Raw genomic sequence first — 19,062 nt, 5'->3', positions numbered from 1 at the left:
CTGGCGGGAAAGTTCTAAAACGTCCGTTGAGAAACTCCTTGACGAGTCGATGGGACCAAAGTGTAGATCTCCCTGGAGACCTGGTGTAGCGCGAGATAGCCGCCAGATGTACCTTGAAAAAGGCGTGTGCTAATCCGGCCTTAGCCAAGGATAGCAAGTATGGAAGGACCTGCAGAGCCGTTACCTTCAGAGGGGTAATATTCTGAGACCGGCACCACGTAGCCAAACGCTTCCACTTGTGACCGTTGCACTTCAAAGTCAACGAACCCCTTGCTTTGGCGAGGACCTCCCTGCAGTCTGCAGGCAACTCATATCCTCCAAACTCTAAAGCTGCAGGAGCCAAGCCCTCAGGTTTAGTGATCCTGGATCATGATGAAGGATTGCGCCTCCTTCTCTGGTGAGAAGATCCGGTACCACTGGCAGCTTCACCAGAGGCGACGCTAACAGACTGAGAAGGTCCAGATAACAAATCTTTCTTGCCCACGCCGGGGCGATGAGTATCATCTTGCATCGACACTGTCTGAGTGTGTTGATGACTCGTTGCAAGAGGGAATGGGGGAACGTGTACAGGAACAGCCCTTCCCATGGGAAGGAGAACACGTCCCCAAGGCTCCTTGGCTGGTGGAACCGGCTGGCAAACTTCTGGCACTTGGAGTTCGCCACCGTAGCAAACAGATCTATCTAGGGTCTACCCCACTTGCTGAACAGGTGGTACACCTGATCCTGACGAAGCTCCTGCTCGGGCAGGAACGCAGCTCCCTGCTGAGGAAGTCTGCAATGGTGTTCTTGACTCCCGCCAGGTGGAGAGGGACGAGGAACATCCCCATTCGGACGGCCCAGCGCCACAAGACCTGCGCTTCTTTGGAAAGTAGCAACGACTTGAGGGCCCAGAACACTGTCCGTACTCAGGATGTTGATATATAGATCCTTCTCCTCCGGCAGCCACAGGCCTCTGGCGTGCAGACGTCCGGTGTGCGCTCCCGATCCCTCTAGGGAGGCATCCATGGTGACCGTCTCCTGGTATGGCAGGATTTGAAATCCTTTGCCTTGGGCGATGTTGGAGTGGACGACCAACCATACTATCGCCTGATGGAACATGTCGTTGAGAGAGATCTTGTCCGTGAAGGTTCCGGACACCTGTATCCAGCGGGCATCCAGGAATTCCTGAAGGGGTTGCATTTGCAGCCTGCAGAGCCAGACGAAGTAGATGCAGGACGACATAATGCCCAGTAACGACTTGATGGCCCGCACCATGGCCGTCTTTGTCGACGATAGCCGTTGCACCTTTCCTAGAATGACTGCTATCCTCTGCTCCGAGGTCGACATCAGGCAAGACACTGTACTGACTCTGGCGCCTAGGAACAGCGCATTCTGTGATGGCATTAAGCAGGACTTTGGATAGGTGACACAGAATCCCAGATCCGTCAGTAGCCAGATGGTCGCCTCTGTGTGTCCATCGGCCTGCTCCCGCGAGCGGGCGCAAATCAGCCAGTCATCCAGGTACGGGTATACGTGTATGCCCAGTAGCGGTAGATGGGCCTCCACTGGAGCTGGGCATTTTGTGAAAACTCTGGGGGCTGACTTCAAGCTGAAAGGTAGTGCCTTGAACTGGTAGTGCTGTCCCTGCACCACAAAATGTAGAAACTTTCGATGTTTCTTGTGAATGGGGACGTGGAAGCCTCCAGGTCAAATGACGTCAAGAGGTATCCTCTTTCCAGTTGGCCCAGCCCCCTGTCTTCTTTCTGACCAGAAACTATCTGGAATAGACTCCAGAGCCCCGCAACCGTTGGGGAACTAGATCTATCGCCCCTTTTTGCAGCATGGCCCGTACCTCTTCTAGGAGCTGCGGGATGTGCTGCTCCTGACTGGTCACCGGAGGGATCGGCGGACACCTGCGTTGAAACTCTAGGGTGTGTCCTTGGGCAAGAGCCTCCAGCACCCATCTGTCGGTGGTGATCTTTCTCCACTCGCCGACAAACCTAGTCAGCCGGCCTCCCACCGGAGTGCAAGAGTGGGGGCCTGACATGCCAGTTGGTTCAGTCTTTGCTTCAGAACCAGCTTCCTGGCCTGCGGGCCTCTGTAGGCTTCCTGCATTGTGGATCTAGAAGGCTGTTGATACGATGTTGAGAAACCTTTGGAAGACCTGCTCGACTTTCACCCGGAGCAGAGAAAAGAAGAGCGGTGCTGCTGGAGAGTGCCCAGAGCCGTCTCCGTATCCGATGATCTTCCCAAACAGATTATCTCTGTCGAATGGCAGGTCCAACACCTTTGCCTAGACCTCCTGATGGAAATGTGTGGCTTTCATCCAACCTTGATGACGAAGGCAGATTCTGTTCCCCATTTGTCAGAACCCTGTGTCGGAGACGTCCAATGCCACTGTGATGGCGTGATCGGACACCACTGCCCCTTCCTGGAAGAGAGCGATTGCCTCCATCTTCTCATCATTGGGGATGAAATCCAGAATCGGCCCCAGCTTGTACCACATCTCCCTGTCAGGTCTGGCCAGTGCTTTGGCCACCTTGATAGTGGATGCCGTGGTGTAAATCATTTTCTATCCCATGGCGTACATCCTTTTCCTCTTGCTGTCCGGAGGGACAAAGACGACGAGGACGGGTTGGCAGATGGTTAACTCGCGGCCTCCGATACCGGCGATGGCTGTGACCTCAGGCACTTGGGAGCGGAGTTCGCCACCCTGTATTTCTTCTCCATCCTATCCAGTTTGGCTAGAGCCGTGCAAGGTTCTTCATGAGGTCCAGGCCCTCATCCCAAATATCATCCAGAAGGGGCACCGCCATGATAGTCTTCAACTTAGCATTCTTAGTCTTCAACTTAGAAGCCCTTCTTATTGGCTTCCTCGGGCACCAGCTGGAACAGCTTGGAGGCTCTGGAGATCATGGAGTGATATATGATGGTATATTTTATTTATATCGCACTCGTACACAAGTGTTTCAGAGTGCGGCCAGACAAAGGAAGGGGAACAGGGGAGAATAAAACAACGATCTTACTAGGCCCAGTGACATTAACACGACGCAAGTGTATGGGAAATTGAAAAGAGGGAATGTGAATGGAAGGGGGGAGAAGTGGAAAGTACGGTACATAGAATCAGCAGAATAAATCATAAGTGAAATAAATAAATAAAGGTGATACACATTGGTACAGTGGTAATACAGCCAGCAAGTGGCACGTGCTAGGTTAAGCAGATACGGTTAATTTTATAAGTGCAGAAGAAAAGTGGGTGGGAGGACTGTATGGGTACATATCCAGACCCTGGTGCAAAAGGTGGCCCGGAGGCAGTGTGGGAGGGTGTGCAGGTACATGGGCCCAAAGGACAGAGGGAGCAAGGTGCACGGTGCCATAGAGAGAAAACAGATCCACGGGGGAGAGGAGGGGCAAAGGCAGGATGGTCTTGAGGTGCTTCTGGAACCAAAGATGGTTCTCCTCAAGTTTCAAGGTTGCAGGGAAGCTGTTCCAAAGGGAGGCCCCAGTTGAAGACAGATCTACCCCAAGCTCGTCCCTTTGAAAAAGGATGGACCCTGAGGGAGTTAGAAGTAGAGGAACGAAGGGCTTGAGAGGGTAGGTATTCACGGAGGGAGAGTTGAAGGTATTTTGGACCCAGGTCCCAGTAAGCCTTGTGGACAATACAGAGGGTTTTAAATGTAATCCTTGCATGCACTGGGAGCCAATTAAGGGATTTCAGAGCTGGAGAGATACGATCCCAGGGCTTGAGGCCAAGGATAAGTCTCGCAGTCATGTTCTGGATGAGTTGGAAAGGGCAGAGAGTAGAGGCAGGTAGGTTTAGAAAGAGGCTGTTACAGTAGTCCACGTTAGGCAGAATCCTGTGTCGTGCCCTTAGGAACCACTACACACAATTAAGACTACAGGTGGCAATACAAGTTTTACCTTTGGTACAAGGCTGTACTACTGTTTTAGACATCTCAAGAGTATATGAGAAGTAGTAGAGATTACACAAAGGGACCACAATTACTGTGACTCAAGCAAACACTGACTCAAGGGTTTAGGTAAAAAGATAAGTACATTTATTTTTAAACCATTTGTTATCAACATGACACTTCTATTGATTCAAAAACCACACGTAAAATATACAACTAACCAATTCACTTTGTACAGTATTGTTCGAGGTAAGTACCCTGTGTTTGAATGGATCGGTGTTACGAAACAGAACACGTTACCGTGAATACAATTGCGATCACTTTTGACAGTTCGGTCTACTAGATAAACGTGTATCCGCGGTAAGAAATGCTACTGAGGCAAAAACACACCTAGCACCCGAGATACCCAGAGCGAGTTGGGGGCAAAAATCACAGGCAATATGATAGTTGAAAAATGAAGGAGGGTGAGGCGCGCACTCCAGGTCCTGGTCAATTAAACCTGTTGCAAAAAACATATCTGGGTTAAATTCCAAAATGATGTTAGGCAGACAGAATCGAAGAACACACAGACAGGAATTCAAGAGTCAAGGGGCCGGAGCCAAAGTCAAGTGACACCGGATGCCTGTTGTCAAGGATCACACAGTCAGACAGTTCAAGATTCAATGCTGCCAAGAGTGCCTTGATATTGTCAATGTTCGGAAGCAAAAGTTATAAGAAGGAGGGAAAAGTAAGGACAAGCCTTAAGATAGAGAAATAGGCATTTCACCCAAAATTCCTCAAACAGGACACAGTACCTTTCTCAAAGAATGAAGCTGGTGCCACGGCAGTTGTTCCTGTTGGTTTCCCGCAGACCCACGCTTTCCTGCAGCTTCAGCACGAAGAAGGACGATGAGGGGGTCCGCACCACACAGGGATGAGGCCAGCAGCAGCGACAATGAATAAAAGGTGCGCTCCTTAAAAAACAGGAGAGGGTCTTCAGGTGGCTATCCGGACCACTACAGAAGTGTGCAGCGATTTCGGCCACGATAGCGACCTCTGGCTGAAGAAGATGAGCTGGTTATCCCCACCGGGCTCAAGGGAAGAAGACTCTGGACTGGATCTCCTCTTAGTCGTTGAAGGGTAGATAGCTCAGGACTGCAGCAGGGTTCATCGGTACGGGGTAGTTGCAGCAGTCGACCTCTCCTCCACTTCTCGTCAGTTCCTTGTAGCTCCAGTGGCGACTCTCTGAATTCCAGCCCAAGAGACCTGCCTTTTATGCGAAAAACCCCCATTCACACAGCCTGGCTGTCAATCACCCAGCAGGGGGATTGTCCAGCCCGGACAACAACCCTGGCCAATCATGACAAAGTGTGACTTGGGTTTCCTAGGATACCCTGTGCAGGGGGTGACTACACCCATCCCTCACATTCAGCCCACCTAGACACCCAGGCGCCTTGAGGAGGGCTTCTAGGTATAAGCCCGCCAAAAGACAGTGAACAAAGAAGGCAAACCTAGTTCGCCGCGCAAAGTAAAACACAATAAGGAGTTTAACAAAAAGAAATGGCGAATAAACCGCACCGGAGCCAAACGAAAAAGGATTTGATCAAGCGGGTTTAAGTTTGAGGCTAACACAATAGGCTACAATATTACCACGGTTATATAAGATAACCGCGGTAGAAATTTAGGGTAGATACCACTGCCACCAGCCATGTCTAAATGTTAAAAGAGCGAAACAATGCTCTAGGAGGTACAGATAAAAGAGTTAAGAGTTAACCCTTCCAGCACTCCATGTAAGATGGTGTGTACTGGATATGTGGTTCTATTTGACTAAGTAAAGTTAATGGTAACTTTACCCTTTTCTGGAGGACAGTAGTCACCTCAGAAATGGAGTCGGTGGGAAGTCTGGACGACAACTCTGTCACTGCACTGAAGGTGCTGTGTGACACATACAAAGAAGGGGGCTACTGAAGTGGTGTACTCCAGAGCCCACAATCACAAAAACAGGTAGAACACATAGCAAAATACAAGTAAGAGTGGGGGAAAAGATCACACTCTTACCAAGTGGAAAGATATAACTCCTGTTATATCTTATGTCTGGAGACGACAAGACATGTATTAACACAATGCAGAGCAATCAAGAAGTCTATTGTTCACTATCTGGGAGAATTTGTGCATGATCCATTATCAATACCCAAACTTATGTTTTGGCGTTATTGTACTAATACATTGAACATGCACCTATTCATAGCCCTGTATAATGTCTGGCAACAGGTAGAACAGGAAATGGAAAAACTCCACCTCTGACTTTTGGGTAACGATCTGGAGAGGCATTTATACTTGACTTAGCTGTCCTAACACTAGTTTTGAACAACATGAAGGCTGTATCAGCAATCAGGTTCATATTGACCCTTTACCCTAACTTTCCCCCTCCTTTTGTCGGGATTTTTGATTTTAGATTTGTTGTGTATCTAATGCTAAATATAAGTAGGATGAATTTAGATGTATGATTTTATATGTATAATTTTCATTGCAATGTCTATTGATATATGTGTAAAGTTTGAATTTAATTTTCATACTATATCACATTAAAGAATTATTATTATTATTATAACTCCAGAGATCCAGCAAAGCTGCTGAGGAACTCACTAGGTAAGGGAAATTAGCCATAAAATGAGAATTCTCCCTAACAGTCCAACCTAAAGAGAACCAGAGCTTGGGAGACAATGAGCGTCTAAGGGAAGGAGAGGAAAGGCAAAGTACCTCTGAGGAGGTGCAGTAAGAAGTTTTACTTTTTAGAGACATCAGATATGTCTGCAGAGAAGGAGAGTGTGGAGTCAAAGATGACCCCGAGGTTCTTAGCCTCGCAGGTAGGGGTAGGAAGAGGGCCAAGGGAGGCGGGCCAGACGGTGAGGGGAAAGGATGGTGAAGGTGTACCAATGAGGAGGATCTCAGTCTTGTTGGCATTTAGACAAAGATCGGTGGTGGCTCACCAATTTTGAATGGCGATTAGGCAATCCGAGATGAGGGAAGGAGAGGAGGTGGCCGAGTGAAGCCTGAAAATGAGTTGAGTGTCATCAGCAGAGCACTGAAAATTGGAGTAGAACATGGAAATGCAATAGGCAAGAGTTGCCAGGTATTGGTTGAAGAGCCAGGGGGGAGGTTAGACCCTGGGCACACCACAGGTAGAGAGGGGAATAGATGATAGGAAGGCCCCGAGTTGCACCTGGGAGGGTCGATCAGAGAGGAAAGAGGTCAGCCAGGCCAGAGCCTGATCGGTGATACCCAGGTTGTCACAGACGGTTGATCAAGAAGGTATGGCTGACTGCGTCGAAAGCAGAGGAGAGATCGAGTAGGATAAGGACAGAGGGAATGTTAGAGTCAAGATTGGAGAGCAGATCTTCACAGATTTTCAGGAGAGCAGTTTCTGTGCTTCTGGCAGCTGTGAAGCCAGATTGGTGGTCATGGAGAGAGCCAACAGAATCAGAATGAAGGTTAAGCTGAGAGATGGCCAGTTTTTCCAAGAGTTTAAACAAAAAGGGAGTAATGGAAATTGGGCAATAGTTTGCCGTACAAGAAGGATCAGCAGTGGGTTTCTTGAGGAGAGGATGCACAAGGGAGTGCTTCAGAGGGCAGGGGAAAGATCCTGAGGCAAAGGAGAGGATGTAGGAATCAGCAAGGGCCGGAGCTAGGGTATTGATGTGGTCCTTAAGGCTGTCATAGATCGGACTTGTCTAGCGACCTCTTCAGGGGAGAAAGAGGAGAAAGAGGGTCAGCAAATAGTGGGGAGAGTGGAACAATCCCACCTCATCCGGTGGGGACACCCTATGTGGAGCATCCAAATGTGGAGATTCACAGTCCACTCTGACAATATCCTCATCGTCGTCAACCGTCGTCTTGGCCATCCCTGTACCTGTGACTGGGTCTGCTGGGGGAGAAGGGACCAGACGTGGTGGCGGAGGTTGAAATGGGGGCATCTGATGACGCTTCCTCTTCTTCGCTGGGGGCTGATCGGGGACCTGGGGGACCACAGGTACCGGAGCCGGAGTCATCCTCACCTGGATCTCTGACACCAAGATGTGTAGAGTCGATAGAATATCCAAGGAAATTTCCTGCGGCTGAGAAGGCAGAACAGGAAAACTAGGCCCTGCGCAGTCGTCGTCCTCTTCAATGTCCTCATGGACTGTATTTAGGGACTCCTGGTCATCATCGTCCGTGGACGAAACCTCCATGGTTTGGGTGACGGCCTGGGAGGGCTGTTTCAGGGCCGGTTTTACCCCTTCTGTCGTGCCTGCAAACTTCGCCAAAGTCACTCTGGCAGTGTCGCGCTTTGGGGGTAGGGATAACTTCTGAGCCGTAGGGGCTACCCTTGCAGAATCTGTGCCGATAGCTGTTGTGGCAGTAGCAGTCAATGATGCAGTCGCCGATGAGGTCTTAGTATGTGCCGGTTGAGCCTGCTTAGGTTGTTCAGCCACCTTCTCCTCCGTCTGCGGCTTGTCAGATTTCTCACGTAGTTTAGCCGGGGTAGATGACTTCCTCTTAAAAGAGGATCTCGATTGCCGGCTGGCAATTGAGGCTGGAGGTGATGTTGATCACGCCCTAGCCACTTGGGACGCGCTTCCGCAGCCAACCCAGTGTACTCAGGCTTGCGGCTCTTGGCCCGATCTTAGGCCCCCACTAGTGAGGCACCCTAAAAGGACTTAGAAGACCACTCCTCGGACTGGCCGGATGCATGACCCTGCTCAGAGGCCTTGGCGTTAAACCATGCCGTCAGCCTACTACGCCTGTCCTTGGTTGTCTTCTTGGTGAAGCTGAGGCATATCTCGCACTCTACTTCTTTGGGGTCCGGGTGAAGGCAGTAGAGACATTGCAAGTGCTTGTCCTCCACAAACACGTTCAGTAGCCTGTATTTGGTGCAGTGACTGAAGAGGGACCATCGCTCCTTCTTCTCCGTCATAGTCGGAGGGCGCAAGTAGGCCCAGCGCCTTGTAGAATCTTCGACAATCTTTGCCCTTGAGGGGAGCAGAACTTCACCAGCAACGGCTTCCCACTGTCACACGATGAAGAAAAGAGCACACAGGCTTCTTTGAAACAAAAATATAAGTTTTTATGTAAAAAACACTCAGGAATAAGATTAACCAGCAGTACACATACACAACCACGGGAGGTGGCATGCCTCAACAGAAGCAATGCACTTAACCCTGGAACAGACTCATCAGGCAAACAGGTTGCAGAGCACCACTTGGCCAACCGCAGACTCCTCCCCGTCGACGCAGTAGACTCTTGTGAAGGTGTGGATGGACCTCCACGTAGCAGCCCTGCAAATGTCTAACGGAAACACCAGAGAGAAATGCTGCTGTTGCTGCGATGGCTCTGGTGGAGTGGGTTCTCAGCCGGCCTGGTAGCTGCCTATTGGCCAAACGATCACAGTGCATGATGCAGCCAGAGAGCCACCTGGATATGGAAGCCTTAGACAAGGCCTTCCCGTGGTTCACAGGAGCAAATTCACAAAGAGTAGAAACGTCTTCCAAAAATCCTTTGTGCGTGCCACATAAAGCTTCAAAGCATGAGCAACGTCCAGCGAATGTGACGCCCTTTCAGAAGGCATAGAAGGGTTGGGCAAGAAGACTGGCAGAACCAAAGGCTCTTTGAGATGGAATTCAGATGGAACCTTTGGCATAAAGGTAGGGTGGGTGCTTAGCAACATCTTCGTCCCATGGAAGGAAAAACTGCAAATCAGTTGGAACAGCAGCATAGCAGGAAAAAGCACTGCATACTTAAAAGTTATTTTCACAGAAAAACTTCTTAACCGCAAGAAAAGATCTTTTATTTATTTTGTACCACTGTGGAGAATTCCAATACAAAAATACCCTATGCGAGCCAAAGCAAAGTACTCCCTCTTCTCTACTGTATTTCAATATTAGGCCACAGTCTCTGTAGTTGAGAATACAGCCAACAGTTGATTGGAGTGCAGCACCTGGTTTAGATTTTGGCGGCATGGAGCTCTACAGTCAAGTGCACCTCATGTTCTGGGACAATACGTTATTGAGCCTGAAGTGCGAATCCAAAATGTCACATTATGCCTAACTGTCTTCACATCTTTCCTCATACTTATGATCTCTGATCGCATTTCGGCAAGTACATCCGAAGTTTGGCCGATTCTGGCCTCCGCTTCTGCAATCAAAGCACTCTGCCTTTCCATATTAGCTTTCAGGATTTTATGGTACTGGTGAGATCATCCGATTTGGTATTCGTAGAACAAAGCACTGCAGGATACATTTACTGCATATCCAATGTCGCAGCTGCAGTAGGTTGTGCAGTCTGTTCCACGTACTCTGGTCCTGTTGGTATGGGACTATGTGACCTAGACAAAGATTTAACAAAGGAATCCAGGTTGCCCTTTTTTCCCCACTTGCACGGGTCATCATGATGTCATCATGTTGTTTCTCGAAAAAGCACACACACTGGGCATATTGACATTATTATAAGTAATCAACCGGAATTACATCACAGGGCACTTATCAATACTCCTATGATGTTTTAATTCCACAATGCTCAAGCGACAAATATTCTGCCATTTCATGGTCACTGCAGCATGTATTGAATAAGCACCCAAAAGGTTTACAGAATATATTTCCCAGCGACTATTCCACTCTACATAGGAGGTAGATCCCAAACTGCAGATCAATCTGGTATTGCCACCACAACATAATCTCTGCAAGGGAAGTGAGGGAGAGATCAATCTGAGCAGCTTATTCAAGTGTTCTGTTTCTGAGGACTGTGCCTATTCAAGTGGGCATGCTGAGGGTGTGATTAAACTTCACGGTTTTGGGGGCAAATGCTGAAAAGTGGATAAAAAAGAAATATAAGATAGGTGGCAGATGAGGTCATCCTTACTTGTGCAAAGTGATCCATTATTCATAGGACCCCAGAATGGGTCTTACTATTCTGCCCCTTATTTGATTGACTAAATGCTGTATTTCACAGATCTTTTGTCTTGATGTTTGTTGCAAAATTGGCCTTGTTTGGCTTCTTCAACCTGGCAGTCTTTCTAATAGGTAGGCATTCATTAAATTGAGGAAAGCACATTGGCTGAGCTTTAAATATATAAACACATGTATATACACCAGTACTTTTCTACCTTCATCCCTTTACATAAGCTTCATATTTGGGGTTGTACTTTTCTACCTTCTCTCCTTTAACATGGATGCCCAAGTGGTTTAATGTATACAGACTTGCTTTGAAGGGATGAAGTAATGCTTATAGGACGTAGAAGTATGTCAATATTCATGTTATCAGAACTACAAGGAAAAGTTCCAAATTAAAAAAGATGAGCTGCTTGAATTCTGATTTTCTTTGTAAAGACACAAATGGATGTTTTTGAAACCAACATCCACTTACCTGCATACTAGTTCTCTCATATTACAGGTTTGTGCCCAACCTGTTATCATTCTTTGACAGCTATAAATCGTGTGTGCATTCAGAATAACACTCACATTTTAAAGCAATACATTGCCTAGAAGATTAACCAGTAGAGGTGATACATGTCATTAAATGAAAGTGCCTTTCAAAATGTGGCCATTGAATAAGATCAAGTTCTTTTTATTCAAAATATGCACATTTCACAGCAAAATATACTACTCCCAAATACATTGTTAGCAGAATACCCATTTCCCAGAGACAGGCCCAAACAACTGCTTGCAACAGACCCAATATTACCATTTTATTTCCTTTATGTTATTGTCCCCTTATAATAAAAACATTGAAAGACACTTACCCATCAGGTGTTTTTCCAAGTGAGGTTCCCTGGAACACTTCAGTGTCTCCTGAAACTTCATGCTTGGCCCTGGAGGAATATGACAAGATTAGCTTTGGAACCATGGTACTATCTACTTTTATATAACATGCATATGTAGTGAAATATAAACACAACCTTTCTTAGATTTTGTTTTCCAAATACTTTAAAAAACAAAAACGTGTATTTATTAGTTTGCGGCAAGAGATATATGGGATACATTACTCACCGTAATCGTATTTCTGATGCTTGTATCTGCTTAGATTCACATGCTGTGCATAGGCCGACATCTAGTGGAAGCTGCGGAGTATTACAGTTTGTTTTTCGAAACTCAAAATGGGCGTCGACACAGGGCGTGCCAGTAATACTATCCCTAGTGTGACGTCCACTGTACCCAAGATCCCTCACGCGTCTAGGATCCTCAGATTGTATTTTTTCTGACATGAGGTAGCACGAGGAGTAGCGTGAGTACAGATAATCCAAGCAGATAGATAGAAAGGTAAGACTACAAGCATCCATGCGCCTTCTCTCAGAGGGGAGGAAGGGTGGGTCGCATGTGAATCTAAGCAGATACAAGCATCAGAAATACGATTACGGTGAGTAATGTATCCCTTCTGAGGCTTGTGGAATCTGCTTAGATCACATGCTGTGCATAGATTAGCGAGCAGTACCTGAAGGAGGTGGGATGTGAGAAGGGTCATGAGCAAATAAGTGTCTTAGAACCGCTTGTCCCACTTGTGTATCTGCCTTGGAATGGGTGTCAATGCAGTAATGCTGAGTAAAAGTGTGAATAGAGCTCCAAGTAGCTGCTTTGCAAAGGGTGTCAAGGGGTACATTTGCAATGAAAGCCAGAGTGGCCCCAATGCCTCTAGTAGAGTGGGCTCTTGCCGTGAAAGGCAGAGTTCTTTCAGAGAGTGAGTAACACAGCTGGATACAGTTAATAATGCACTTCGAGATAACACCTTTAGAGACGCGATCCCCCTCTATGCCTGTAGCTACGGAGACAAACAGTCGATCTGTTTTCCTTAGCGGTCTGGTTTTATTTACATAGTAGAGGACCGCCCTACGCACATATAGGGTGTGTAGTTTCCCCTCAGCCGAGCTTTGAGGGTCCTGGAAGAAAGCCGGAAGCTCGATGGACTGGTTTACGTGGAATTTAGATATAAACTTAGGTGAGAACCTAGGGTGTGTGCGTAAAACCAGTTTGTCTTTATGGACAGTAAAGAAGGGATCCTGCACTGACAGAGCCTGAATTTCACTGACCCTTCTTATAGAAGTAATAGCTACTAAGAAGGCCGTTTTATAAGTCAGGTGTTTGAGACTGCTTTTATGCATGGGTTCGAAAGGGGGGCCCATGAGCTTAGATAGCACCACATTAAGGTCCCACCCTGGTGGTGGGTTTGGAATAGGAGGGTGAAGTCTCTTTACTCCTTCCATGAAGGCTTTAACTACTGGTACTTTCCACCACGAGACCTTGTTATGGGAAGTGGTGTATGCCGACAGGGCTGTGAGGTGTACTTTCAGTGAGTTAAAAACCAATCCTGCCTCTAGCAGGTGGAGCATGTATGTAACAATAGTGGAAGGAGTGCAATCAACTGGGTTGATTTGTCTACTCTGGCACCAGATAACGAATCTCTTCCACTTGTCAAAGTAACAGTGCCTTGTGTTTGGTTTCCTAGATTCCTTTAGGATGTCCATACACCTCTGTGGTAAATTGAGATGTCCAAACTCTATGACCTCAGGAGCCATGCTGCCAGGTTCATTGAGTTGGGTTGCTGATGCACTGTTTGACCTTGGTGCTGGGACAGTAGGTTGTACCAGGCTGGAAGTTTGATGGGCTCGCACACCGCCATCCTGCGTAGGTGTGGGAACCACGGTTGTCTTGCCCACATGGGAGCAACTAGGACGAGCGTCATCGACTCTCTGTTCATCTTGTTGACCACCTTCCTGATGAGAGGAGTTGGTGGAAAAGCGTACGAAAACATCCCTGACCAGTTCATCCACAGGGCGTTCCCCTGGGAGTCTGGTTGGGGGAACCTGGATGCAAATCCTGGGCATTGTCTGTTTTCACTTGTGGCGAATAAGTCTATAGTGGGGAAACCCCACTGAGAGAAGATGTCTTCTACGACCTCTCTGTGTAGAACCCATTTGTGTTCCTCTGGGAGGGAGTCTCTGCTCAGAGCATCCGTTGGGAATTGAGCTCCCCTGAAACATGTTGTGATGACAGGAAGATGTTCCGTCTGAGTGCCCATATCCAGATTTTCTGGGCAAGCTTGGACAGATTTGACGAACGAGTCCCTACTTGCTTGTTCGGTAGAACATGGCTGTTGTGCTGTCCATCCGGATTTGCACTGACAGGTTTAGTAGGTGGGGCTCGAACGCTTGAAGCACTCTGAATATTGCCAGAAGCTCTAGCAGGTTGATGTGGTTCTTGGCCACTGAGGGAGACCAGAGACCCTGAGCTGTGTGGTGGAGATGGTGAGCTCCCCACCACGTCAGACATGCATCGGTAGTGACTACTGCCTGTACTTCGGGATCGTAAAAGGGTTTTCCCTGTGCAAGATTCTCTCTTGTCCACCAGTGAAGGCTTTGTACTAGTGTTGGCGAAACGACCACTAGATCGTCCCACTGACCACTTGTCTTTGACCACTGTTTCGCCAACCATTCCTGCATGGGACGCATGCGCAGGCGCGCGTGGGGGACCAGGTAAATACATGACTCCATCATGCCCAGCAAACGCATTGCTTTGCGTACCGTTATTTGGTGACCGGTCTGATATTGTGGAATTTGCAGTAGTATATTCCGAATTCTTTCCTCTGAAGGAAATGTCAACCCCTCTTGAGTATCTAGGATTGCTCCTAGGAACTGTTTGGAGGTGCTTGGCACCAGGCTTGACTTTTTCTCGTTGATTGAGAAGCCTAATTCGTGGAGGAGGTCGATAGTCCTTTGAATGTTTGTTCTGCAAATTACTGGGGTTTCCCCCGTTATGAGCCAGTCGTCCAGATAAGGGTACACCGGTATTGCCTCCCTGCGTAGGTGTGCTGCCGCCACCGCCAGTACCTTGGTGAATACCCTTGGTGCCGAAGATATCCCGAAGGGCAGTACCTTGAACTGGTAGTGCCGACTGTCCACCTTGAAGCGCAAGTACTTTCTGTGCGCTGGGAACATGGAAATATGAAAATAGGCATCTTTCATTTCCAAGGTTGCCATGTAATCCCCCTTTTTTAGGAGAGGGGATTACCTCTTGTAGCGTAGTCATACGAAACTTTTGGGGATTGACATACTTGTTGGCAGGCCGTAAATCCAATACTGGGCGCATTGTCAAATCTTTTTTTGGCACAAGGAAGTAAGTTGAATAAATACTCTTGTTTACCTGGTGTCCCGGGACGAGTTCTATCGCGTCCTTTGCTAGCAGATTGGCGATCTCCTCGAGGAGAATCTTCTGATGTTCTAAAGAGTGTACTCTTTATCGTGTAGGATAGTTCCGGGGGCGCTGCAGTAGTTCTATACAGTACCCTGCGGATACTGTTGACAGCACCCATCTGTCTGATGTGATCCCTTCCCAAGCCTGGGTGAAGTTGGAAATGCGTCCCCCTACTGGGGTTGCGTGAGAAGGGACCCTGAACTGAGCGTCACTGCTTTGGTGGAGGCGTGCCGCCTCCTTTACTGGGGCTGCCTCTGCCTTTACCACGTCCTCTCCTATTACCCCTGCTGTAAGCCTGGGTAGACTGTTGGCTGTTGTTGTTCCACTGTGTACCCTGCCCCTGGGAATAGTTTGATCCTCTCTGGGAATTTTGGCCGCGTGGGCGACGAAAATTACTATTCCCTCTCTTGTTAGGGGGTTTATTGGTTAACTGGCCAAGGGACTTGAGTGTCTCGTATTCTTCCTTGGCATTCTTCAGCACGTCCTCGACCGCCTTACCAAACAACAGATCGGCTTCCATCGGTTTGTCCAACAATGATGCCTGGGTTTCTGCCTTAAAACCAGACTGCCGTAACCACGCATGTCTCTTGATAACAGTACCTTCTGCTATCAATCTGCCTGCGTTGTCCGCGGCGTCAAAAGTTGCTTTTAAAATGCAACCAGACACGGCTCTACCCTCTGCGGAAATTCGTGCTAACTGGCCCTTTAAGGGTTCTGGTGCAGAGGCTATGAGTGCCGCGACTTCTTCCCACTGATGGCAGTTGTAGCTGGCCAACAGGGTGGTGGAGTTTGCAATCCTTGCCTGAAAGGCGGACGTTGAGGCTACTTTCCTGCCCAAACCATATAGTTTTTTGCTCTCCTTGTCTGGAGGAGCTTCGGACGATGACAAGGGTGTTCCAGCCTTCTTACGAGTGTTAGTGAAAACTAGGGAGTCTGGCTTCAGATGTCCTCTTATATAGAGAGGGTCAGACTGGGCTGCCCTGAAAAGTTTTTCAACTCTGGGATTGACTGCTCTGGTGAGGTTCGGGTTCACCAGGGACGGGTCTATTCTTCGCTGAATAGACTTAAGGATAGGGATGGTCTGGGCAACAGGCCTCCTTTCTCCCACTAACTCCTCGGCGAAGTCCCTCTCTTCCTGGACACCGTGGGTGTCAATATGGAAATGTTCTGCTGCTCCTGCGAGAACCTCGTTCAGGAGGGGTTGGTTATCGACAGGGGAGTCGGTAACCGGGGCTTCCTTCTCTACCGGGGAATCTACTCTGCAGGTTTCGGGGTCTTCCTCTTCTTGGTCCTCATCATCCCCATAGTAGCCCGTCCCGGTTTGCTCTTCTACCATGCCAAAATCTTGGTCCTCACCAAAGGAAGTCTCTCCTTGATACAGTGAGTATGGCCGTGAGTATGGTTGTACCTGGAAGGGGTCTGTAGACCTCATCGGTGTCTCAAACCGGGGCTTCTTACTCGGGGGGGGGGGGGGGTAGGATTATTAGAGCCTGAGGGTGTAGCCCCTTGTGGATTATATGAAAGGAAATGGTCTGGATTTTTATCATAAAAGTCTGCCAAAGAAGACATCCTTGACATGACCCTATCTATGTCATCACTCAACCATTATTTGGAACTGGGAATGACTCTCTCAGAAAGTCTAGGAGATTTATCTTGAGTAGATTTGCTGGTTTTAGAAATATCAGCAGACCTGGTCTTGTCTGTCTGTTTAGGAGGAGTGGAGTGTATCACAGGTGTGGAAGAGTGCAGAGGCTGCTTCTTCTGCTGTTTTCCCCCCTCCCCGGGAGTGGAAAAGTGTTTTCCCTGTCCCTTTGTGGCTCTGGAGGTTTTCGGCGCCTGGCGTCGAGGATCGGGGGTAGAGTCCCTGTCCTTCGAATGTGGGGCCACGCTGATCTTGTCTGCGGGCTCTGACTCCTGGAGAGCGGCCTGGGGGTGGAAGTCGTCTTCGTCCTCAGACGATCGAACTTCGGTTAGCCTAGGGAGCGAGGCACTCTTGGCAAGAGTGGATGATTGCCTGGAGTCATGCGGCGATCTCGATCGAGAACACCCAGAGGACACAGATTCGGACCGTTCTGGTTGTGCCTCTTTCCGAGAACTCGACGTCGTCGAGTCTCGGTTGGACTTTGTGTGTTTTATGTGAGTGGTGTGTGAAGCGCTTGTGTCGCCGGGGGCCTCCTCATAGCCGCCCTGTCGGACGACCTTCCGAGGTCGGGGACCTGCGCTCGGCTGTCTTTCGATGCCGTAATGCCCTCGCCGTCCGAAAGCACGGCGTCCCTGCCATCGCTGAAGGCGCCCTCCGCTGCCATGGCCGCCTGCCTGGCGTGGTGGGCCCAACGCTTCGTCGAACGGTCCTTAAGTGTCTTAGGTTTAAACCTACTACACGCTCTGCAGTTCGCTTCGGGGTGGTCCCTCGGCAAGCAGAGATTGCACGTGGCGTGCCTGTCGACCCAAGGGTATTTGCGATTGCACTTGGGGCAGAATTGAAAAGGGGTACCCCTCCATACGCACCTTGAGGCAGCGGGCTGGTAAGTGTAGGAAATGTATAAGGTGTACCTATATACCAAGTGTGTAGAGTATGTCCAACCCCCCACTCTCCCTACTTGCAGGGCCGAGGCCAGAGGCCTTCCAAGGCCCGGGCCGAGGCCAGAGGCCTTCCGAGGCCCAAATCCGTCATGCAGCAGCCGACGGTCGATTTCTTCTCCAAGCCGGCGTCGAGTGTCGAAGTTCGACGTTGGGATGGGGAAAGGATGTAAATTAATCAATATTTTAGCAAAAGTATGGCTAAGGCCAGGGGACTCCGCAAAATGCTTCCGACCAGTATGGCGGAAAAAAACAATCTGAGGATCCTAGACGCGCGAGGGATCTTGGGTACAGTGGACGTCACACTAGGGATAGTGTTACTGGCACGCCCTGTGTCGACGCCCATTTTCGAGTTTCGAAAAACAAACTGGAATACTCCGCAGCTTCCACTAGATGTCGGCCTATGCACAGCATGTGATCTAAGCAGATTCCACAAGCCTCAGAAGTCCCGATACATCTTAACGTGCTCTGTCAATTCTTGCTATATTGTATTAAGAAGACATGCATCAACCAGAATTGCGCATTCCATTCAATTTCGCACAATAAACAAATGTTACATTAAGGCCATATCTAGACTATCCCCTCCTTGTTACATCATCTGTACTCTCCTTTATCGATTCAGATATAAGTAGGTCTACCGGAGGTAGGTTTGCATATTTTATGTAAGTGGGAAATGGTTAAACATATTTGGTCTATGTACTGTAGTGGTGCAATTAGTGGCATATTCAATAAAGGGAAGCCATGTGTTGACATATTTACTGTATTGCACAGATGCTAGAGCAGTAATCTTTTCAGAGGCCAAAATGTCCCCGATTTTCCCCCGCCACATCTGTAGCAGTGGGCCCTCTGGATATTCCCAATTTTTCACTGTACTAATTTTAGCTACGACCAGAAGGTGGGTGATGAGCACAGATTGGGGCCCTTTCAATTGGTAGAAACCATCTCCCATATCACTAAGGAGAATTATCATTGGGTGCTTTGGAAGTGTTATGCCACTAATTGATTTGATGTGGGATAGCAGTTTTTCCAAAATATCAGTGACTTGGGACAAGACCACCACATATGCATTAAATCACCTATCTCATCACAATCTCTCCAAAGGTTGGGGTGCAGGCGGTATGATAGCAACATCGTATGTATCCTTGAGTAAAGTAGGTACCATCTATAGCATCTTTTAGAAAAATTATGTATTGAAAAATTTGCATCTCATCAAACATGACGACAGTACAGTACAGTGCAAAAATGGATATCAGGTGGTTGCAATTCCGAAACAGTTACAACTTCAAATAAATCGCAAGAAAAAAATGCAAGCTTTACATTGGCCCTATGCACGTGACATGGGATTCACGGGACCCCAATGGAGCCCTCGGTGCTCTACAGTTCCCTCTGCCCCTCCC

At 48.4% G+C, this 19,062-nt stretch overlaps 1 protein-coding gene across 2 annotated transcripts in view; it reads right to left on the bottom strand.

Annotated features, from left to right (window-relative positions):
• The window catches only part of ECPAS (Ecm29 proteasome adaptor and scaffold), a 3,148,361-nt gene that overhangs the window by 1,246,171 nt on the left and 1,883,128 nt on the right, over positions 1-19,062 (bottom strand). For both annotated transcript variants that reach the window (XM_069630810.1, XM_069630809.1), the window contains exon 28: positions 11,644-11,712. In XM_069630810.1, coding sequence (XP_069486911.1) covers positions 11,644-11,712 — 69 coding nt within the window. The remainder of the gene's footprint in view (positions 1-11,643; positions 11,713-19,062) is intronic.

Source organism: Ambystoma mexicanum, chromosome 6q (genome assembly GCF_040938575.1).
Source record: "Ambystoma mexicanum isolate Mex_15411 chromosome 6q, UKY_AmexF1_1, whole genome shotgun sequence".
NCBI lineage: Eukaryota > Metazoa > Chordata > Amphibia > Caudata > Ambystomatidae > Ambystoma > Ambystoma mexicanum.
This window is presented reverse-complemented; position numbering and strand designations above follow the sequence as displayed.